The 25422-nt window shown below is 41.3% G+C and overlaps 3 protein-coding genes across 3 annotated transcripts; all 3 read right to left on the bottom strand.

Annotated features, from left to right (window-relative positions):
* Positions 1-4137: 4137 nt before the first annotated feature.
* On the bottom strand, positions 4138-4848 carry HD556DRAFT_1311007 (uncharacterized protein; the record flags this gene model as incomplete). The annotated part of the gene is made up of 4 exons (XM_041300487.1): positions 4138-4187; positions 4227-4467; positions 4517-4687; positions 4741-4848. 4 exons carry the CDS (start codon positions 4846-4848, stop codon positions 4138-4140), a joined length of 570 nt encoding a protein of 189 aa, XP_041156826.1.
* A 515-nt stretch (positions 4849-5363) lies between these two features.
* HD556DRAFT_1198629 (uncharacterized protein) lies at positions 5364-5567 on the bottom strand (the record flags this gene model as incomplete). The annotated part of the gene is made up of 1 exon (XM_041296332.1): positions 5364-5567. A coding segment is annotated over one exon (204 nt), but the record flags the coding sequence as incomplete, so codon positions are not given.
* Positions 5568-21113: 15546 nt separating this feature from the next.
* Positions 21114-21491, bottom strand: HD556DRAFT_1243118 (uncharacterized protein; the record flags this gene model as incomplete). The annotated part of the gene is made up of 1 exon (XM_041298344.1): positions 21114-21491. One exon carries the CDS (start codon positions 21489-21491, stop codon positions 21114-21116), a length of 378 nt encoding a protein of 125 aa, XP_041156824.1.
* Positions 21492-25422: the final 3931 nt, after the last annotated feature.

Genomic DNA, 25422 nt, shown 5'->3' with positions numbered 1-25422 from the left:
TGTTCTGCCAGAGTGAAAGTACCTTCAAAAAAGTATAAGAACTGAAACACTAGTATTAGCACAATGTCTTAGAATTTTCTTTTTGCAGTTTGTTTTCATATACATTTCAATTTTCATGTCTATATTTATATTAGCACTGAGGATACTTTACTCTATGTATGATATGGTCAATGTAATTTATGCAGGTGGTTGTAATAGGCCTATGTATCTCTGCTGGTTGCACAGGTAGGACAGCCTGCCCAATAAGAACATATTGGCCTATTAGACAAGCCAGTCTGCACCATATGTAGAGCCTGTGCAGCCATCACCTGCTATCATATTGGCCCATTGAGCCAACCAGCCTATGTGGCATGTAGATTAGGTGTGGCTGCCCTACTGATCACATTTTGGCCCATTTGGACAGCCTGTTTGTGCAGCATGTAGGCCAAGGGTGGCCGACCCTTGATAACATATTGACCAATTGGGACAGCTGGTTTGTGCAGCATGTAGGCCTAGGCCGGCCGACCATTCATAATATATTAACTCCTTAGGCCAGCCTGCCTAGTCACCAAGTAAGGAGTGTAGTTGTAGATAGTACTTTTTCTTCTCAATATGTCATAGAATTTGGGTCACCATCTATATCATCCTATATGGGATATATCTTTCATGAGATGAGTGAGGTTGGCTAGACCTAATACTGTATAGAATCTTATGTTAGATTAGAGGTTTAAGACATCCTGCATATCTATCCAGGATGCATGGTAAGTCAGATCTACATTAATATGCTGGTTTCACTGATATAAGTAGTATAGAAATGACATTCTCTATATGAGGTATGAGCTTGCAGGAGTTCTCCATTATTAGCCTACATAGGTAGTGCAGAGACATTATTTTGTGTCTGAGGCACCAGCCCACAAGGATTTTGCATAGCTGGCCTACACAGGTGGTGCATAGGCCAGCCAGTGGAAGGGTGACATATAGACCAAGCAGAAAGGACAAGACAGATGGAATGGGCAAATGCTAGCTACTGACATGCTCTGGCTATATGTACCTATGGACCTCAAGGCTCGGGAAGGACCCCTGACACCTCGGACAGACCCTTGGAAGTCCCTGATGCCAAACCCCCTAACACAACAGAGTGACAGGAAACACGATTCTACTACTCCCAACTATGATATGAAGATCCCACCTGCCACGTATCACGAATAGGGAATAGCACGGGTGAACCCCGGGGTACGAGTGGCGCAACCCCCACCTGTACCCCGCGATATACCCACACCCACGACGTGGGTGTGGGTTTTTTGGTGGGTATGAGGCCAAACCCACCCAGGGTATCACCCACTGAGGGTATACCCATGGGTGGGTACTGTCAATTGTCAAAAAACTACGAGATACACACAAATGTAGTAGCTACTTGATGATAATGCGATCCCACCCATCCTCCAGCTCCAGCTCCTCACCCTCCACATCAGCGAGCATGCTTACAGACATTACGTCCTCAGTCTTGACGAGGTTTAAGTGGCTCCAATAGCCAAGACATAAGAGCGCGCGAGTCGATTGCACATTCAAGCGGGAACGGATATGGGAGAGAATGAGCCGTCCACGGCTGAAAAGCTGCTCAACGTCGACCGAGAAAGCTTTAGTCAAAATTTAGATATCAATTTAACTGAAAAAAGGTTGGCACGTACCAGGAATAGTCAGATAATCTAATGCCATGCGGGAGAGTCGAGGAAAGGTTGCGTGGTGCTCATGCCACCACATGAGGGGATCATCAACATGTTCCACATCGGCATTCAGATAGCGGTCGAGTTCGTCACCAAGGTCGGTCGGTTTTGGAGGTGCGAGTGCAGGTATGTTGTCAAATATATTGTCCTATTGTTATAGTTAGTATACAAGTTAACTTACACAAAATAACTCACCATGGCGCTTTGTTGAGAAGATTCAATCAAGTCCGTATCGTCACTGTCAGAGTCGGCATCTGGCGTGACTAAGTACGAGCGCCTGAACTCATCTCTCACAAGTGTCTCGGCAGTTTGAATCCAGTCATCCTCCCACCCCACATTCTTGAAATACGCGAGTTTATGACGGGGGTGAAGCACTGAATGATAGTGAGCAAGACTACTTGAACTGCAACAGAGCACTTACCCATAGCAATGCGGTACACTTCAGAATGGTCCGTTTTGTCCGTGAGTTTTTTAATACACTTGGCAGCGCCTGAGAAAAATGTGGGATCCATGCTGTGATGATCGTAAGGGCGCTGTGTTTAGGTTTAGAGTTTAAGGTTCATGTCTAATGTGTGTTACTAAGTTTCAAAATAAGTCATGTTTGCTTACATACCCACCACCAGGGTGTGGGTAGGGGTATGGGTACCCAAAGTACAGACCCCCACCCACACCCCAGAGGTACCCACACCCACGACCCACGTGGGTTGAGGATACCCATGCTATTCCCTAATCACGAAGCGGTTCAGCAGACTGATCAGGATCAATGGATGGCGGCTATGAAGGCTGAGCTTCAGATCATGACCGAAATGCATGTCTATCAACTCACCAAACTCCCTGCGGGATGAAAGGCCATTGGTAATTGATGGGTCCTGGAGTTCAAAGATGACAACAAGAGGGGGTCAGCTTACAAGGCTCGGTTAGTAACGCAGGGCTTCTCACAGATTCCCGGTGTCGATTTTGGCGCTACCTTTGACCCAGTCCTCAAGACAGCCTCATTTTGTCTCATCGCTGCACTTTCCTGCAAGCATGACTGGGAACTCGACACTTTCGATGCAAAGCGGGCCTTCTTGTGGGGGGTACTTAAGGAGGAAATATACACGAGGCAGCCAAAAGGTTTTGAGACTGGTGATTGGCGAGTTATGGTTTGGCATATGTTGCGCACTATTTATGGCCTCAAGCAATCAGCAATGAAGTGGTATGAGAAAGTGCATGTCGTCATGGAGGAGCTAGGATTCGCACGTTGCGCTGTTGACTATGTGGTTTTCGTCTTTGACTGTGTTGACAGCTCAGGAGTGTGCACCTTTTGCATTATAGGCTGGCACATTGATGATTCACTCAGGACATCCAACTCACCCAAATTCCTTGCCTTTGTCAAGACTAGAGTCAACACCTGCTTTGGGATTAAGGACCTCGGCCCTGTGGACAAGTTCCTTGGTATCCAGTTTGAGCGAGATCACACCTCTCGGCAACTCTGGATTCAGGCTGAGTATATAACCTACTTGCTAGAAGAGTATAACCTCCTTGATCGCAATCCCGTCAGCCTTCCTCTTGATGCCCATCATCCATTTGGGCATCCCGGGGATCACCACACTGTCGTCATCAACCTCCTGAGCACTTTTTGCAAACTCATGGGTGAATTACTTTATTTTGCTATGTGTACCTGACCTGACATTTCCTTTGCTGTCAATGCACTGGCACAACACAACACAAACACTGCACCTGCTCATTACGCTGCCACAAAGCGTCTTTTGCACTACCTCGCTGGCACCATCACCTTTTGCCTTAAGTATGGTGGTGTGGGCATTGACGACACCCTACATGGGTTTTGCGATGCTGATTGGGCCAGCTCGTCAGAAGATTGTCGTTCTATTTTGGGGTATGCATGGTACTATGCAGGGGGCCTAATCGCCCATGTCTCCAAGAAGCAAGCGACTGTCATGCTATCGTCCACAGAAGCAGAATACATGGCCATAACACACATCATCCAAGAGTGCCTCTGGCTCAAGCCATTACTCACTGCATTGCATATTCCTCTCTCTCTTCCTCTCCTCATTCATATGGATAACATGGGCGCGATTTCACTCTCCAAGGAGGCGAAGAATCACATCCGCTCCAAACATATTGATGTCCGCTATCATTTCATCCGTGTTCATATCGAAAAGAAGACGTTCCTGCTTAAATGGCTTCCTTCTCGCAAAAATACTGCAGATATCTTGATGAAGGCATTACCCTGACCTCTTTTCTTGATGCACGTCATTGGCCTTAGGCTTATATCTCGGTGAGGGTGTGTGTTGGCTGACACATAAGGTACTATACAGTTACACCTTCAACACAAGCCACAGATCCTCCATGTTACATAATTTATACTTAAACATATGCAAGCCTCCGTTGTTACACCTCAGTGTTGTTACCACACTCACTGAGGTATGTCTTACTATATTTTGCACTTAGTCTTGTACTTACTGTAGCCTAGGGATATCTTTCCTAGGTATGATAATATTACAGCATTGTTACCACACTCACTGAGGGATATCTTTCCTAGCCTAGATTCCAACCCCTGAGAAGCGGCCCAATGACTGAGTTTGATGTGAGTTCGGACGGAAGCCCAGTATTGCTGCGGGTGCATGACACACATGGCAGCGGAAGCCAACAGTCTGGGTCTCTGCATTTCAAAAATCATCGACATGCCCCCTTCACCCTTCAGAGTAGCTGAGACCTCCAGCATGAACCTGTCCCGAGTATTCTCAGGAGGTGTACCCTGGCACTATTGGATGTCAGATAAGTCAGTAGCTGATAGAAAAACAGCCTCTTACCTTTCGGCCTTGTTGGAACCAGCACAGAGCTATATTGATGCACCCAGGGGTAACATCAGCACCGTCGGTGGCATGGAAGTTGGCACCATTGGTTCTCCACTGACTGGCTCTGTGGGTGACACTCTTTTGCAGGTGGTGACTCATTCCGAGAGTGGTGGTGTACATATCACTCTATTAACATTGGCATGATAAATTGGCAGCATAGAATTCAATAAAGTACCGACCTGGCAAAGTCCAATTGTGGACTTGTTTTTGGATTTGTGCACAGGAACAACCAGCACAAACATCAACAAATCAACAAACAATACATCAACCGTTACTATTGTTTCCATGGTTCGTCTTTCTCAACTTCAACCATGTTTCCGACCTCACTCTCTCAATGCTCTATCATCCACTCATATCCTGTGGCCTATCCTTTGGCCACTTGCAGCTGCAGTCTGCAAGTGGTCAAAGGCAGTGCTACTATTAATTTTCAACCACTTTTAGTATGTTTTGTTTTACTTATGTTGTGCAGTACTAACTTGTCATTTGTAAGCACCCCGTTTTCTCTTTGTGGAATGAGTATCAGATGAAGATGAAGCTACTCTGAGCCTATTGCGCCTCTGTGTGCCTTTTGAGCTCATTGAGATTATGAGTGACTGGAGTGCAACATGAATTTTTGCATAGCTACATAATCCCTCCCCTCCAAAACAGCAAATATCTTTGGAATTTTCCAGTACTATTTTCTACATATTTTCTCCCTCTTACCCTTCTGCCTTCTTCCTACTAACTCTAAAAAGAAGCTCTGCATGAGAAAACCTGGCCTTGGCGCCCCCACCCTGTTATGCACAGCATCCTTTATAAAGTGGGCAATTACGAACTGTTCTCCATTAAGCCAGGGTCCAACAGAGTATTCTAGCACCCTTCCTGAGATATAAACTATTGTACCAGGAGAATAATTAAGCTCTGCTTTGAGGTCTGCCAAGGCTAATGTTGCATGATGGTTTCTTCCCAGACTAACAAGAAGATCTAACAGTGAAGGAGATTCACTGCCATCTCTGTGGCTAAATGTGACCTAATTAGTAATGATTTCAAGTCCCGAAAAGATTAAGGGCTAAGATTCTACTGGAGCAGGTTTTTTTTTTGGGTGTTGCACTTCCTTGATGACCTCAGAATATGCCGAAATGCCAGCTTGGAAAAGATCTGGCGCCACCACAGCAGTTATAGCATTCCATAGAACTTCTGATGTTGTCAAAGCTGCTATTCATTATTGGACCTTCTCCGATCTATAAGACTCTGATATCACTAACGGATCCATTAGTCGCTAAGAATAGAGTTAAAACTAGACTAAAAATAAACACATGGTAAAAATACAATACCTCTTATCTTTACATGAAGTATGCAGGAACCACCATTATTCTACCAGCCTCAAACTCTCCCCCCCCCCACCATCTGGGACCATATAGTCCTTGTCCCGCCAAGTGTTCTTATTTATAAGGGATTTGAGAAGAGTATCTCTTAAGCCAACAGTGATGTGGTTGATATGCTCCTGATTATTAATTAATTAGCCTTGAAGGGGAATCCCAAACCAGAAACATACTAGGCGAGAAGGTGTCAAAATATTAAGGAGGTAAACCACTAAAAATTTTCTATAACTGTTGTTGGAACCGAAATTTTGCCAAGCATTACTTCAGGGAAGAACTTCTTCAGTCTATCTATTTCAGCAGATGGCAACTCATCCACATTTGGTGGTGACAATTTGACCTTATCAGCATACCGGTCCACATCTCAATCAATATTGACTGTATTTCAGCATTTAAATTCATATACAGCCATAAATATCTCTTCACTCACTGGGGTTAACTATGGCATGTACAATGGTTAGGCAGCCCGGGTGATTTCATATTCTGAAATTGACCCATCATTGAAGGTTAAATTATCAGCTGGTGATTCCAAGCACTGCCAAAGCTGTACTGCTATTCTCATCCTTGATTCCCTCATTAATTAATAGTTGGCTACAATCAATACTAAACCATAGTTACCTAGCTTTATGCAGTAATTTAGTTTCAACTCTACCATTTTGAAGGACACCTAGTTCAGATGAATTGCTCATGATCTCTCCAACCCTCCTGGTCAGAGCTGCCACTAGCTCAGTTATCTTGCTTTTGAGGTTGTCCATTATGAAGAAGAAAAAATGAACCAAAGTTCTTGCGATCTGCACTGATGTCTTGTTTGGTTAAATTCTCCATCCAAGCCTTGCACCCTACAGTACAAAATATAGGTAAAAATGTGCAGTAATTGATAATCTAGTGTAGTGAAAGTAAGTATGAGACTGAATATTAAAATGGTGCATACCAGATTAGACCAATGAAGGAGTAGTGAAACCAAAAATGCAGAGTAATTGATAATCTAGTATAGTGAAAGTCAGTATGAGACTGAATATGAAATTAGTGCTTACCAGATTAAACCAATGAAGGAGTAGTGAAACTAAAATCATATATAAGGTTGGAGAAAGAAATGCAGTTAGTATTAGAGTATGTAGGAAAGAGATACAAAAAACAGGCTCAACAAACAAGACAGGCACGCCAAAAGCTAGAGAAAATGCAGTTCATATCTGAGTATACATGAAGCACAAAAAATAGGCTTAACAAACAATGCAGGGGCACAAAATCTAGAGAACACAATGTAGTTAGTGTTCTAAAGTTCAAGGTGCCAATCTCTGGAGACATGGATAGCCAAAAACATATCCTCCAGATCTCAAAGTGTCAGGCACCAATCCCTGGGGACATGGATAGCCAGGAACAAATACCCCCAGATCCCAAAGTAAGAGGCACCAGTCTCTGGAGACATGGATAGCCAAGAAGGACCTAAGAACAGAAGAAAAGTAAAAGGCGCCAGTCACTAGTGACATGGATAGCCAAGAAACAATTCAAACAAAGGAAAGAAAACTGACCTTGAGATGCACTATCAAGTACAGTTGTGAATAACAAATGCTTGTCTTAGTTTAATTGAACATTTGTCTCAAGCTAGATGTGCTTAAGTAATAAATATAATGTATTTCATAAGGAAGAAGAGTTGTGTTTTCAATTTATATACAACACTAATAATATCAGTATCATAATTTATAATACATATTATGTGATATCCAAGTCTGAGTCCAAGTCGAAATCTGAGAGCTCATTTTTGACATACTGTTGAGACATCCCACAAATTACTGTATGATCCTTTCACTCATCTAAGTCAGCTTTCTTCTTATCAGTAAAATTATCTATGTTTAAACAGATTGTTTCAAAGGTAGAAGCATCTGCATATAAGGATGTCCTAGGTGCAGTGAGTATTCTGTATGCTTGTTTTAATAGTACATATTTTATTATTGTATTAGCCAGTCCAATTGTGAAGTGTAGCTATTTGTATAGCAAAATAAGCAAAATATCAAGTTGGAAGCACATATTTTATACCAGTTTTGTGATAAGGTGAAGGATAAAGCAATTTTTGAACTTCGAGTGAATGTTAGTATCTCATCCTATTGACAACTCAAGGAGTGAGCTAAAAACCATACCACATTAAACAAATGTTTGTACATGAACTTGCTGTCTTAAATAAGATGTCTTAGGGAAAATTAGGCTGCCCTGTGGAGGAAAAAGTCTATAGGTCATTACAACAGCTTCTCAAGTAAGGGTCGTAAGTGCTGTGCATACAACAACTACCACTTATTAGATTATTGTAAGATCTTTGGTTTGGTTCTCCTAGTATGGTGTTCCTATTAGTCTATTAGTCATAAAAGTATCAAAAAAACCATGAAGCTCAGGAATCCTAGGTATTACCTTTTGAATAATAGACTTGATGATATGTTTCTTATTGGCAGTAGATAATGTCATTGCATCTTTTGTGAAGACAATACCTATGACAATCTCTTTGGAATGCTTGAAGATCTGATCATGAATAGATCCTATAACCTAGAGATAATAGTTGTCATCCAAGGCTCCTACATGGCTTAGAGTTATGCTTGGAGTTGCCTGCATTGTTTTAGTGACATTAGCCTGTATTATTCAAGGAACAATAGGGCTCTTGTGAGTAAAATATGGTATCTCAGATAAATATCAAGTATGTCATCATCTGTTGGATAATTATGTGTGTCCTGTTGTCTATAATATAGAGTTTTAGTGAAATAAACAAAATATATTTAAAATTACATATATGACTTATGAATATGGTATTTCACCTAGTATTGTGATAGGAAGAAGACCATCTCAAGGCTCTAATAGTTTCTCTTTATTATTATTGAATAATTAAGGAATTTGTATGTGGTGTGGGTTAGATGCTTATATGTTATTAAAATTGAAAAAATAGTCGAGATGCCTGGGACTGCATGAGCCTGTGAGATGATCAGTGACAATATCTCATTGGTAATCAAATGACTTACCCTCAAATGATTCATAATTCTTATAATTGAAGGCTGACAGTTCATATGATGAAATGTTGGGGTTAAGGTTTGATAGAGATTGATAGTTAGAGTTATAGAATATGTGATCCATACTAGTGCTTAATGGTGAATCAGCCTAAGTACAAGTACTTGATGATATAGTGTAAGCACCTTATTCATCTATGTAAGTATCAAAGATATGAGCAGGGTAAAAGGATAGCACATAACCACTAGCAGCATGTGCACTGAAGGAATCACTGTAGTTGCTGTAATAAGTGCTAGTAGGTGCATGAATCAGTAGTAACTATCAAGACAAAGAGAAACATACACCTTAAGCTGAACCTCCAGTATAGATTCAAAGTGTTTACCATTGGTTCATAGGGTTATTCATTGCTGAGATGCATCTAAGTGTCCATTGGGATATGCAAAGAATTTAGACCAGACTCATGAGTAGGTTTTGGTATCATTGTTTTACCTTTAGTACATTTTATAGGCATATACAGACAGGACTCAATTAATGAGGGTACAGTAAGGGTGTAGGGTATAGACAAATATCCGCATAGCATTCTACTATAAACTATACTTAAATAAGATATGTATTAATGAGAAGACATGGAGAAAAATAAGATGAAAAGGTATGATGTAAAAGTAAAACATGTAAGTGACAAATTAATACAATCTAAAGGGGGTTGCTATCATAATGAAATGGTAACATATCTAATATTACACGACCTCTTATTAATTGATCAGTGTCATACAGTGAATACAAAAATGTATTTTACATACCATGATTAAATGATTATGCAACTGAATAGCCACCAATTAAGTTCACATAATGGTACTAGTCTATCATGAGGTGCTTGACCAGCTCCCACCAGTGCCCTGAAATACTCTTCTTTGAAATCCAAGTCTGAAGAATTGTCTAGAACAATATAATTATCACTATTGTGAATCTTAAGACTGAGGAACTAGGATTGCAAGTTTGCAGGTCTGGATTATAAGAATGCATCTTTAGTTTGTGAACCTAAGGGTATCAAGGAATGCAGTGAAACACTATAGGACTGGAAGTCCCTATAGCCTTGTAGAGGCTATTTTTGCAGTGTGACACTCAGAACCTCCCTGAGCAGCAAATAGGATATTTTCATATATGTGTCAAGGAGTATAGTGGAGTATAGGTTTCCTTATCATTTGCAATCATTTGTCCAGCAAGTAATCTCTGTGCAAAGCCAAACCTGCTGTAATGAAACAACAATTGCTAGACACTACATGAAGTAAGTAACCAGCAATATAAAAATATTATGGTCTAGCACAGCCTAGTCTGCTATACTTGCAAGACAAGTGTGTTCGACCTGAGGGGTTCACTGTAAGGTATTAGAATAATCAGTTATACAAAAAGGAAGATAGTCTGAGCGTGGGAAACAAAGTCTGAAGGTATAATTACAATGTCCAAAGGTAAAATGTCGGGTCTGATGTTTTCAGTGTGAAAACAACAATTCTGCTGGGTGGCAAGAAAATGTCAGGTCAAGCTATACCTAGCTGCTATGTCTAAACAGACGTGTTCAACCCTAAAGGGAATTGCTACTAGAATGATGATGGATATGTGCGACCCGAGAGCGCGCTGTAACGAAACAACAATTGCTGGACACTACATGAAGTAAGTAACCAGCAATATACAAATGTTGTGGTCTTGCGCAGCCTAGTCTGCTATACTTGCAAGATAAGTGCATTCAACCCGAGGGGTTAGCTATCTGGTGTTAGTCTGTAAGTAGTGAAATAATAAGTGATCAAAAGTCCGAGTGCTGTCTTACTAGGATGTGAAAACAGTAAAATTCACCAATTTTCAGTATCCTACCATGGTCAACAGTTCAGACAAATACCAACAGTCGATAACATGGTCGTTCGTGGGAAAAAGTGTGTTGAGTTTTCAAAGGAAGTACTCAGTGACTAAAAGGGGGAAAACAGAATCAGTAACTGGCTTGATGCAGTACTATGACTTCAATGAATACAGATGTATGTCTTATGCAATGATTCTTTCAACACGGCTCACAAACGCCTTTGACATCATTCGTTTATTTTATTTTCAGTCTGCTTTAGTGCATCAGCACTTTTCCAAGTACATTTCAAACATGCACAGTATGCATCTGCTTGTTGATTTGTATCTTGTAGCTGTCGTTGCATTTACATTAGATGTTCCTTTGTTTTGCGTTCCCAAGTGAGTGCAAACGGTTTTGAGCCTATTCATTACATGCTCTCATCTAATCCATGTTTGTTTAAAAGCTTTCTTTTGTGTTCATTGGTTTGCGTCATTGGTTTGCATTTATGTGCACCTGTCTGGCAATGTGTCCTATATGCGATCATCATTTTTTTTTCGACCTTCATGTCGAAAATGTCTGTGTACAATTGTTTGACTTGCTTGGTACAAGTAAGTGCAAGCACATATAGATGTTGACGAGTCACTTATTTTCATTCATAGCTTTTCGTGTTGAATATATCTTGATACAGTCTGTCAGCATATGTTGTTTGTCTGTTTGTCTGTGCTTGAATGCAAGTACACAAACCTCATTAGACACTCATAGCGCTTACATTTACACTTATATATTTCGTTTTCGATGTGATCCCAGTACTAGTCAACACGCACTTGCATGTGTGTATGTGTATGTAAGTACACATCCACACACAGCCTTTTTTACATGATTCATTAATATTCATATGCAATAGCCGCTGTCATCGAAATGTTTTGGTGTTTCGAATGTACCTATATGAGATTCATTTTCCACTTGTGAGTATTTGCATGTAAGTACAAATACTTTCAAGTTCAATTCGTTAACGACTCATACACTCTTAGCCCTTCGTCATTGAGTACCTTCATTCTACCAGGTTACGATTATTTGTTGTTTGTTTGTACTACCAAGTGAGTACAATTTCAAGCAACTGTCAATCCTTTTTGTCTAACATTTTCATATAATCTTAGGATCCATTTTTTGGATATCTTCGTTCATCATTCTGCTTGTCCGCACCTGCACGTATTTGATTGTACTTGCTTGTGAGTACATTTTTGTATTAACGCAAAATACTTGTTAACATCTGCATATTTTAGTCTTTATTTCAAATGTTCTCACCTTCCGATGCTACCAGCATGCATTCATTTACATTTGTTTGTATTTGCGACGTGCCTTTGTCAACCCATATGAGGTGTGTCTTTCTTGCTTTTCCTCTTCGATTACCTTGTACACATTTACCATTGCTTGTACGAGTTACATTAGTCATCAATATCTTGTTTGTCCTTCTACATTTAGCTACCACCTACTGTTAGTATGTTTTTGTATCGAAGTTTGTTGCCATTGTTCCCTGCAAAACTCGCACAGGCACCTATGTTGACTGTCTATGTTTGTGTACAAGTACCTATGCCTATCAGTGTTTGTTTGTTTGTATGTACTTAGGGGCCTTTGGTGCCAAATTCATGTCTGTGACTCGCATATGAGCATTGCAGTGTGAACAACGCATTACATAATCATAAGTTCCTAAGTCACTTAGTCAAATCAAAGCAAGCAAAAAGACCCTGCATCAAATATATCCAAAGCAACACATATTAAGGTCAACATTTATCACATCATTCATCAATTCAATTGTCAACTGCTGGACATTAACAAGACACGCTCATCAAGCATTTTTTACAAATACATTTGAATAAGACCTAAAGCCATACACAAAATGACGTCATCCTACCAAACCGAATATGGAGAACTTGAACCTGGAGATGCTATATGGTTAATTACTGATACATCTCAGGATCAGGAACAAGAACTTGACACATTCTGGGCACCAATGGACTTCCCAATGGAAGACATCAACATTGACGTTTCAAATGACATCCCTGCTTCATACACAATGTACAAGCGTGTTGACAAGAAAATTAAGCCTATTCCAGGAGTATTCCCTTAGGAAGCGCAGGTCCACCGACAGTTTCCCTACGACCCTTTGAATACATTACCAACCCTATCACCTAATCCTCCTGAATTCAAGCCATCTGTCAAGATCACTGCCGAATGTATGAAGGCCCTTAATATAAATTCGGCTGGATTCCTATTACCAGAAGAAGAAAGATTATTTGAGCACATCATGCACCTCAATGAAGACACATTGGCATTTGAAGATAGTGACAGGGACACATTCAAAGAATCATACTTTTCACCATACATTATTCCTACCGTTCCACATGTTCCATGGAAATACAAGAACATGCAAATACCACCAGGTATCAAAGATAAAGTCATAGAAGTACTAAAGCTCAAAATAAGTGCAGGAGTTTATGAAGCCAGTCAATCATCTTACCGCTCACAATGGTTCTGTGTTATTAAGAAGAATGGAAAGTTACGCATTGTGTATGATCTGCAGCCTTTGAACAAGGTAACTATATGTGATGCTGGACTCCCTCCTATATTAGATGATTTTGTAGAGCCATTTGCTGGGGCACAATGTTACACAGTATTTGATTTATTCTGGGGATTTGATGCTTGCAAGCTTCACCCAGAAAGTCGTGACCTCACTGCATTCCTAACTCCACTCAGGTTACTTCGCATTACCTTCCTACCTACTGGATTCACTAATTCACCTGCTGAATTTCAGAAATGTACGATGTTTATCCTTCATGATGAGATTCCAACCAAAGCAAATATCTTTATAGATGATCTACCCATCAAAGGACCCAAAACCATTTACCCAGATGAACATGGTAATCCAGAGGTCTTATCAGACAATCCAGGAATTCAAAGATTCATATGGGAACATGCTCAGGATGTACATCATATAATGCATAGAGTTAAAAAAGCAGGAGCTACATTCTCTCCTTTAAAAATTCAACTGTGTCTACCAAAAGTTTTAATCCTAGGACAAACATGCACACCTGACGGATGATTACCAGACAAATCTAAAGTAGACAAGATTCTAAATTGGCCAGACCTGACAACTCCAAAGGAAGCAAGAAGATTTCTTGGATTATGTGGTACAGTTAGAATATGGATACTGGGTTATTCAGAATTAGCAAGACCACTTACTGAACTCTGGAGACAGACTTTTGACTTTGTATGGGATGAAAGAAGAAAGAAAGCATTTGAAACCTTGAAGAGTTTAGTAGCATCAGCTCCAGCATTACGATCTATTGACTACGGGTCAGAACTCCCTATCATTCTTTCAGTCGATTCAAGCTACATGTCAGTAGGAATTATCCTATCTCAAATAGATGAAAATGGTAAACAATGGCCAGCTTGTTATGGATCTATTCCTTTTTCAGAAGTAGAATCTAGATACTCACAACCTAAACTGGAGTTGTTCGGGTTATTCCAAGCCTTACGAGCATTTCGTGTCCATATAATCGGAGCTAAGACTCTCCATATAGAAGTAGATGCTAAATATATCAAGGGAATGCTTAATGAACCTGACTTGCAACCTAATGCTGCAATGAATCATTGGATTCAAGGAATTCTACTCTTTGACTTCAAATTAATCCATGTGCCAGCAACACGATTCAGGGGACCAGATGCATTATCTCGCAGAGGACTTGGGGAAGGTAAAGAGATAGAAGAAGAGGAAGATTCATGGTTAGATGAAATTGCCCTATACTCTGGAGAATCCCAGGCACAATTTCGACCCTATAATTGTCATTACGTTAAGATTCAGAATATGGATGTTTCATTACCGTCAACATTTTCAGGTACAAGTCACCAAGAACATACCCTGCAGGACATTTTCCAGTTTCTTACCACCCTTCAAGCACCCTCTTTTAATTCAGTTCAAGCTAGAAAAAGATTTGTCAAGAAGACCGCCCAATTCTTTGTATGAAATAATCAGATGTATAAATGAATGCAAGGAAGACCACCTTTGCTGGTAGTACTAAACCCTGAGAAGCAACTAGCTATACTTAAGCAAGCCCATGAGGAATTAGGACATCATGGTGAATTCTCAACTTGGGAGACAATTCACTACCGATTTTTCTGGCCCTATTTGCTAGCAGATGTTCGGCACCATGTTCAATCATGTCATGAATGTCAAATACAATCCACTAAGAAAATACACATTCCAATCACTGTGTCAACTCCTGCAACCCTGTTTGTTAAGGTTTACATAGACATCATGAATATGCCAATAGCCCATGGTTACCAATACATAGTGCTAGCACGAGATGATTTATCGTGATGTAAAGAGTTGATTTGTTGTAGGCACTACAAAATGTTTTACCTTAGAACTCAATGTGTGAGTGTAATGCTCGTCCCAAAGAGACTGCCTATAGAATTATCTCTTGATATAAATGCAAGGGATATCTTGTTAAGATCAAAGATGAGAACAGGAATGGTTACCCAAAGTGCATCTCGAGTTCTGAAGATGTGTCCGAAGTACCGAAGTACTTGTCCGATGCGAGCGAAGGTGGTCCAAAGTCAAGAAACAAAGGTCCGAGGTTGTGCGAAGCGTCCGATAGACGTCCGATGAACAGTGAAGGTTCCAAGAGAGAAATACGGTGGATGTGTCGAAGTGTGTCGAAATATGTTGAAGTATAAGACTAGCAGAGGTACCGGGGTACGACTAGACAAAGTCTATCAGAAGAACTAAGAGATATCAAGATGCGAAATGGCAGCGGTCAGGCCAAACAATCATTCTGAATGAACAAAAAGATCAATTGCGCGAAGTACAACTATCCAAAGTGACTCTACAAACTATGACTCGTAGCAAGGAAAGTGAAGTCCAGTGCGAGTATCTAGCGAGTCAGATTATATCCTACAGCGTGAAAGTCCGGAATCTGCGTAGGCAAAACCAGTAGTGAGATAAGCTATCCGAAATGTAACAAGACTCAAGGCAAGCCACTACAGAGATATGCATGTAACACACGAGGCGTGCAGCTATACATATTAATCAAGCTTTTCGATGTATGTGCCCCTAAGACATAATCAATAACAGATAAACCAAGTAAAAACGCACCAGCGAAGTCAAATGGACACAGAAAGGACATGGTACGGAAGATTGGATGTGTATACAGACCTCGGAAGGGGATGGACGACCTTCAGACTACTCGGATGAGAGCGCAGAAACTCTCAGAAGGTAAAAGGAGTGTCGGGGAATATAAATGTGAGATGCATACGATTTAGGGAGGATACGTGACCAACACCAGTCACTGCAGGCATTTTCCCATGTTCCTCCATCAAACATCCAAAAAACATTGATTGAGAAGATAGAAATTTCTGCAAATTTTTCCTGTCAAAACATTGAAAAAAAGTAATTCATGTTTCAATGATGTTCTGTGTGTAGGACATGATGCAAAAATTAATCATGTTCCTTCAAGGATAATGCTGTATTTTCCATCTATTGTCTTTGAAATAACAGCTTAAAATAATGTTAATTTTCTTCTCTGTGTTCTTCAAATATACTATGTTTTTCAAATGTTCTGTGTATATTTGAAAAACACAGAGAAGAAAATTAACATTATTTTAAGCTGTTATTTCAAAGACAATAGATGGAAAATACAGCATTATCCTTGAAGGAACATGATTAATTTTTGCATCATGTCCTACACACAGAACATCATTGAAACATGAATTACTTTTTTTCAATGTTTTGACAGGAAAAATTTGCAGAAATTTCTATCTTCTCAATCAATGTTTTTTGGATGTTTGATGGAGGAACATGGGAAAATGCCTGCAGTGAGTCTGAGTGTTACAGCGATATGTAGAAGGATGAGCATTGAAGTCAAATACTGCAAAATCTCTCAGCAAGTTTTTCTGGGAAGATATCTACTGCCGATATGGAGCTATAGGCCAAATAACAACTGACAATGGTCCAGAAGTTAAAGGAGCATTCTCGGAATTAGTCAAAAGAATTGACATACCACAGGTTACTATTTCTGCATACAATTCACAGGCTAACGGAGTTGTAGAAAGAGGACATTTCACTTTAAGAGAAGCACTAGTGAAAGCATGTGGGAAGAAGATTAATCAATGGCCAAACAAGTTGCCTCATGCCCTATTTGTAGATAGAATTATGACAAGCCGAGTTACGGGCTTTTCAGCCTTTTACTTAGTCCATGGAGTACATCCAGTCTTACCTTTTGATTTAGCCCAAGCAACATTTATGGTGGAAGGATTTAGAAGTAACATGACTTCAGAAGAATGACTAGCTTTAAGGATACAACAGCTGGAGAAACGACCAGAAGATTTGGCTCGTGCAGCAGAAACCTTAAAAAAGGCACAGTTTAAATCAAAGGAGCAATTTGAGAAAATATTTTCTCTACGGCTACAGAGAGGACATTACAAACCTGGGGAATTAGTCCTAGTACATAATACAAGAATTGAGAAAGAACTAAATCACAAAACCAAACCCAGATATTTAGGACCATATTCTGTAGTGCGCAGAACAGAAGGAGGATCCTACGTTTTGAGAGAATTGGACAGAGTTGTTTCAAAACGAGGTGTAGCAGCCTTCAGATTACTTCCTTATATTTCGCAAGTCTCAAAAGGATTTGCTCAACTGCACCAGTTTGCAGATCATTTGTATTTATCTTCAGAAAATTCATCATCTTTGGAGCATCCATACAATAGTTCAAGTACTTCAGATTAGAAGTGCACATTTTTTCTGCAGTCATGCCACCTCCACAATATCCTGAGCTTTTCGTCAATCAGCCTCTTCAGGATGCACTCGAATATTTGTTGCACCAGTTACTGGCCACTTTATTCTGGCATTTGAGTGCAGAACATGCACACAATTTATATCATCATCTAGGAAATATAATTTTTATATGGAACACTGGCCTAATAGCACAAATCCAACAAGATTGTGTCATTTGCTATAGACTCTTGCGGTGGATTCACAGTATAGAGAGACGACTTGCTACCCTGCCAGACGTGGCCTGAGAATACGTACAAATACATTTGAGTACTGTTAATAACCACAATTGGCAAGCTATAGCGCCCAGGCAGTGGACATAAGCTTAATCCTAATTGCATTGAGACCATTTTCCAATTCAATTGTCAGCTGTTCTAGCCATATGACCCTACTTTTCATTGACCCTACGCTCTCGTCATACCCGTAGAATCATAAGTAACTTGAGGCCGAGCGCAAAAATGCGGACTCTTGCCGAGTAAGAAAAGGATTAGCGAAGGGAGCATGTTGCAGCAGAAATGAGGCCCAGTTAACCCAGGCTGGGAGTGCACGATCACACTCGACAAGGATGATACAAACATTGGCCTTGTTACAATCTTTAGCCTGCTCGGGGGTCAGCACACAATAGACATCATGGATGAGTTTGGTATGGAGGTGGCTTCACCGCCTCCATACAAAGTATCGGCTCCATAAACATGCTTGGCTGCGCACGACACGGGCCGTATAGTTGTCATGATTAAAATGATAAATGCCTGGTGGGCAAATTAAAAGAAAACGGGCCCATTCAGGCCTGATCTCCTTAATGTTGTGGTGAGTAATTTCAGCTGCAATACTTGCGGCTGAGAGACAGGCGACGCGCACGTAAGACATTGGATACGTCCCATTAAAAGCTATTGTGGGGCAATAGTTGCGCCCGCAATGTAGTCCACTGTAGAGACTAATATCTCTGTGGCCTCGTAGAGGTCTAAATTCCCAATGTCCTAATCACCTCCCGAATACAGCGCGACACATATATCGCTAGCGTGCTCTCAGTGCTCCATTGGCCACTCATGTGCACGAGCGCTTCGGTCGTGCATCTTTGGTTCTGTCCCCCATCCTCCATCCATCCATTCCATGTCTGTTTGGTTCACGGTGCGTATTCCTATCTGTTTTCTCATGTTCTGACATATCTCCGGCGCTTGCACATATATTCCATATGTTATAGACCCTTATTACATGTTATCTCGTATTCACTTCGCTTCTCGGTTTGCTTTAGCGCTTGACAGCGCTTAAACGCTTCATAGTTAGAATATATATATCCGCATCTCGTTGTAGAAAATGGCATCTTTCTTCTTGCACATCATTGGACTTTAAGTCTAAATTCTCCGCTATAGCCACCAAACGCTATCAAAATATCTAAGAATATTCGAGTGCTAGTCATCGCGCCCTTCTAGAACCTCTGTTACTTATCCTCCGGCTCGTTAAAAGAGTTGCTCTGCTCCACCCACACACATGCCCTCGCACCTCGTCGCTCAATAAGCGCTTATTAGCGCTTCCGCATGTTCGCACGCCTTACCAGGCTTGACTAAGCACCCGGTTCAGTGTTTCCCTCCAATTATACACTTAGAGGAACCTTCTCAGTAGCAATCCCCTTGGGCCGACATTAGCTCGCGCACAGAGGACCATCTGAGTTTATCTCATACTACCTATTTACCTACCCTTTACATTCCTCACCTACACCGCGATAGGGGTACAGAACGTTGGTGTTGTACACCAGTGGGTCCACGATCATTGAGTTGGTCGTGACATTGAACGTGAATGCACGAACAAGTGATGGCATCGAGCTGCTGATACATCCCCTGCAGTCGCTTGCAACAAGGAGATTGCAAAGGTTGTCGAAGCTGGCAATAGGAGGGGAAACGAGGACCGGTTCCTCCTTGAAGATGTCATTGTCGGATGAGTAACCTGTGCAGCTTTCGCTGCTCGGATACTCATAGAATAGTGGGTCCACGATTACTGGCATTGAATTGTTGAAGGTAGAGGTCGGGGATGCTGGCAAGGGAGGTTGATGAGTGGGATCAGTGCGCAGCGTATGTTCCGCCTCCTCCTGCTTGAGGAGGAGAGGAGTTGATACTGAAAACATAGTTAAATGGTTAATATGATGATGAAAAAAAATGGTGGCATTAAGCACACCAAACTGAGAGACACCCGGCAAAAAGTCCAACAAGGCAGAATCTGCCAGCATGTACAAACATTCTCCAAGATGGAGAATTGGCGGTGATGGTGATGGCGACACTGATGAGGGTGGTGATGGCAATGATGGTGACAAGTTGCCATTGGCAACTTGCACCAGGGAATGACTGTCAGCTGCAGATTTTTCCACTGAAAAAAAATAGTAGATTAGATAAAGAAATGAGAATCCAAAAAGATGTGCTGGTGCACCAGACAGAGGCATACAAAAAGGGCCTAAAATATTAATAGATAGCAGAGCTGATTCTATATGGGCCGCATGATGGGCTTCTATAGTCACCCTAAGTTGGGCGACCGCCCTTCCTAAGTCGTGGAAGCTGCATTCAAACAATGGAGGAGATGAGTTGAGGTGAGTGGGGAGGATGCTTTGGTAATGAGGGAGAAGGGTGCCGGCTTCATTGCGCTGGCCAAACACGACCAAACAAGGAGATCGGATGTCTCGAGCATCGTTTGGAAGGATCGGACTTCCAATCGGAAGGTGCTGGTTATGGCTGTGCCCAATGTGCAGCGAAAAATGTGAGCAAATAGAATAGAGAAGCTGATATGGAGTGGTGTGGGTAACTCGGTTGCCGTAGGCCTGGTACTGTAGGGAATTCAGCGCAATGTAATCTGCCACGTGATTTCCTAAAAGGGTATGGGCACCCGGAAAATCAGCAATTTCCCTGAGAGTTTGGAATTCTCGGGATGTTTGCAACCAAAATTCTTGGGCACCTCAGCCCAAAAAGGCAGCGACGTGGGAATCAGGCTGGAATATGACAGATGTAGCGCGTTCCATAGGAGTTTTTGCTGTCCCTCCTTCAAAAAACTTAGGGGTTTTTATACTCCAAGTTAACTTAATGAATTCTTGCAATGTAGCCTTTCTTAGTACTGTTGTAGAATATTCTACATGTTTCAAACAGAAAGAAAAGCTAGATAACAGAAAACAAAAAAACATTGTGACTAAGCATCTTATCAATGCTTCTATTGAACTTTGACGCGAAGGGGATGCCCAAACTTGACTTGAGAAGCATTCTTTGGAAGTTTCCGGAAGTTTCTGAATATTAACTTCTTTCATTAAGCAGCACATGACTTCTTCTCGAGGCACAATTAGAAGCTCTAGATCTGGAGCTTCTTCTGATACCGGATTTGGAAATGTTAAGAAGGTTCTGTCCCTTCTTTCTAGAAGACCCACTTTGTTGGCTGTTTGCCAAGATCATCCCAATAATAGTTTGAAAGGGGCCTTTTTATTAAGAAGCACTGTCCCTACAGTTTGAATATTCCCAATGTTGATAGGGGCATGATGAATTATTCACCAATTCCTCCATTGGTGTCCCGTAAACTGGTTCAATGGTTCATGTCTGCCAGTAACCGCAATCCTTTACGATATATTGCAGTGTTTAGAATATTGATTTCACTTCCTGTGTCAAATATTGCTTTGACTTTACATCCATTGATATCTGCATCAATATAAATCAAATCTCCACATGTTTTGACCATCTGTCCCCATGTGAGGAATGTTTCTGCAGTTGGCCAATCTTTTCCCGACTCAGGTTTCAGTAGATCGATCAGGCTTCCTGACAAATCCTTTGATGCTGCTAGAATTTCGCGAGCTGAAATTTGAATCTGGCTGTTCAGTATTCGATCGATTAAAACTCGCAAGTTCGTGTTCACTGCAAGTTCTGATATTCTTGGTGCATATTTTGTCCCTTCTTGATTTGTCATAGGAACTACTGTCTTTGGTTTGTCATTCAGAGGTTTAGTATTTGAGGTATTGTCCCCCTTGCTTCCTTTAGGTTTCTCTTTCACCCGTATTGCTGGTGAATCATCCATTACAATATCTTCGTCATTGTTGGCATTATAGTGTGGCTTCTGAGTTGCTACCACATCTTCTAACTTCTTGACTTGTGAAGGAATAAATTCCCGTGATGGAGGTGCTCCTGGTCCTGGCTTTACTCTTGCTGGTTCTATTAGCCGATGTAGTACTCAGGCTTGCACTGAGCATGTATTCAGCCAATTCCCAACGCATGTCAAACACTTGAATCACTTCCCAATGTTATCTGACACTTATCCGCTCAATCCGATGTTTATCCGCTAACCCGACGCTAACCCGACATAGTCCGACACTAATCCGACGGACCCGATGTTTCCCGTGCATCGGACCCGATATTTTCCCGCGCACTTGTCCTCCCTATGTCCTGTCCTGTCGTATCTATCCCCACTAGGTGCGCAGTTATCAGTTTTCACACCGCTAACACTGTAGACTGTGTTATTACATGTCCGCAGTACCACATGTCTTATTACATAGGACATCAGATCCGAAAATTACCGCTACTACTTTCGCCTATAGCACTCCAAAATTCTACATAGACACTATATATTTTACATGCCTCCTACTTACTTATTTACCTTTCTACCTCCGAGTAGGAGGAGGTCATTAGATATTCGTAGTTCTTCGCTGAATTCCACAAATATCATCCTTTCATTATCCGAAACACTCCGAAAACACTGACAGTAACCCGCCATTTACTTTCCCCAACATTCATTACATTCCCGACGCTAATCCGATGTAGCCCGACGAAACCTGCTAACCCGAAACCCGAAAACATCGGACCCGATGTTTTTACCTTCGGACTCTGTTTCCCGTGCTTCGGACTATCTTCCTTTAGTATCACTGATTATTCTAATACCTTACAGCGAACCCCTCGGGTCGAACACACTTGTCTTGCAAGTATAGCAGACTAGGCTGTGCAGACCACAACATTATTATATTGCTGGTTACTTACTTCGTGTAGTATCCAGCAATTGTTGTCTTGTTACACCAAATAGTGTCTTGAATTTGTGTTCTCGCTTCTGCCGGCTTAATAGCCATTACCACTTCCTCATCTGGTATCTCTTCAATTCTGCCAGTTGAATCTATGTTGACTTCTTCTGTTGTTTTCCTAACATCCTGAGTTGTTTGTCTTGCACTGACAGGTACATTTTCCTTTCCTTGTCGCTCTTCCTTACATTGATGATGTTCACGCTTTAAAATTTCCCGGTGATCTTTTGCAGTTGGTGGATATACCCCATCGAAGACTTCATGTCTTTTCCCTGATCTGTCTTTGATGGTCCTCTCAGCTGGGTAAACCAAATATTCATGCTCCTCATCACTGTCTAAGTCACTTGCTACTGCTGGAATATAATATACCTCATGTTCACTTGATTCCCAGTCATCCTCGCTTATTACTTTGACGTAATGTGTACTTAGGGTTTGCTGACTCATCAATCTCTTCTGAGCCATGACAAAGGTCTCTTCCCCTTCACGTCTTAGTTCCACACCTCCTGGTAGTGTTATTCTGCCCATGCTATCTTGTGTCAGCGCTCCTTTTTCTATTAGAGCATTAATTTCTGGACATGCAGATAATCTGTGGGTATTTCCTCCACATCCGTAGCAGACATACCTTGGTGGACCTAGTCTAACATTATTGGGGTATGTTGGTGTGAATTGATGTTCTGGTGGTCTTGATGGCCTCTGAGCCTGCAATGGTGCAAAGTTATTCTGAGATCTGGGCTTATCAAATACATCTTTCACTGTAGCATCTATCTTCAAAGCTTGGAAGTATAGTAATGCGTAACTTGGATCATCTATGGATAGCTTACTTGAGTGTTCCACAATGTCCTGTATTTGCCCACTATCTTCAGACTTTGATTTCTTCTTCTTCTTGCATACTTCTTCTTCGCTTGAACTTTCCGATTCTGAATCTGAATCCTTTGGCTTATACTTCTTTGATTTGGTTTTCCTTTTTCGACCCTTGTGGCTGCTCATGTCATCATCATCATCTGAACTATCCTCAAACCTTACTTTATGCCTACTTGATCTAGACTTTGTCTTGGTTGATTTCTTATGCTTTGATTTGTGCCTAGATTTACGGTCATCTTCCAATTCTGAATCACTCTCACTTTCTGAGTCACTGCTTGAGTCTGATGTAGAATCAGTCTCTCCTCCTGATGTTTCTGAATCAGAGTAGGCAAAGTTAGTCTCAAAGCGATCCCTTTGTAGACAGTTCTCCACCACAGCCATTATTCCAGCAGGTGTATATGGTGATTTGCGGTCCCGCAATGGATCCTTGGCAATTAATCTACTCTTGATCCTATCCCTCAATCCTCTATGCATTCCCTTCCAAAGGTATGTGGCATGATCATTTGCACTAATCTTCTTATGTGTCATGAGCTATCCTCCTATGGTGGTGAATTTTCTCATATAGTGTTTCCACTCTGATAAGGTTTTGATTGGCTTCTCTTTCCTGTCCCTGATAAACTGAACCAAATCTCGTGGTGTATATCGCTTAGAATCACGATCCGCATCATAATATTTCAGCAGGTCAGTCTTAAGCTGTGTCCAATTGTGTGAATTGTAGCTATCCAATACCTCAATGAGTGCTGAAACAGCACTTGAACAATATTGAGTAATATTCTCACACATATCCTTAGGGGTTGTCATGTGACATTGCTGACAAACACCCTCATATCTCTTGATGAAGTCCTTGACTTGTGTATAATCCCCTTTGAACTTAGGAGGTGCATTTTTTGTTCCTGGGTATGGCAGAATTAATGGTCCTTGTATTGTGCCCACTCCAAGTATGGTTGGTGCAGTGCTCGTCATGAACACTGGTGCTGCTGATGTGGTCATGGTAGCAGATGAATGAGTTGTAGTTGCAGGCAACTCGCTAGCTGAAGTAGTTGGAACTGTGGTACCAACACTACCCATGATGATACGATATGATAACGAATATGAATGATGTGCTGCTAAACATGAAATATGATGTCAAACAGTCAAGGGTCCTGTCCAATGAGCAACAGTATTTTTCCCTCGCGGTGGGCTCCAATTATGTCTTACTAGGATGTGAAAACAGTAAAATTCACCAATTTTCAGTATCCTACCATGGTCAACAGTTCAGACAAATACCAACAGTCGATAACGTGGTCATTCGTGGGAAAAAGTGTGTTGAGTTTTCAAAGGAAGTACTCAGTGACTAAAAGGGGGGAAACAGAATCAGTAACTGGCTTGATGCAGTGCTATGATCCTAAAGAAAGTCAATAACTGGTGTGATGCAGTACTATGACTTCAATGAATACAGATGTATGTCTTATGTGATGATTCTCAGAGCTATAATGATACTCCCTATCTTCACAAACCAATTGGAGATCAAACTAAGCCTCTAACACGGATCAGCCCGATGTAACGAGACAACAATGGCTGAATACTACTCGAAGTAAGTAATCAGCAATATAATAATGTTGTGGTCTGCACGTCCTAGTCTGCTATACTTGAAGACAAGTGCGTTCGACCCGAGGGGTTCGCTGTAAGGTATTAGAATGATTAGTTATACAAAAAGGAAGATAGTCCGAAGTGCGGGAAACAAAGTCCAAAGGTATAATTACGAGTCCAAAGGTAAAAACGTCGGGTCCGATGTTTTCGGGTTTCGGGTTAGCGGGTGTTGTTGGGCTACATCGGATTAGCATCGGGAATGTAATGAATCGTGTTATCACTTTGATATTTGTTAGCACAGAACACCGATACTGTACATTTAAAGTCATCTCATCTTCGACAGGCGGCGCGTCTAAAACGGCCGGCGGGAACGGCGGACTGGTGGGAGCACGCTTCACACCAGGG

This window comes from Suillus plorans (assembly GCF_016647745.1).
Source record: "Suillus plorans strain S12 chromosome Unknown HD556scaffold_55, whole genome shotgun sequence".
Lineage (NCBI taxonomy): Eukaryota > Fungi > Basidiomycota > Agaricomycetes > Boletales > Suillaceae > Suillus > Suillus plorans.
Note: the sequence above shows the minus strand (reverse complement) of the source record. Positions and strands in the feature narration are given on the sequence as shown.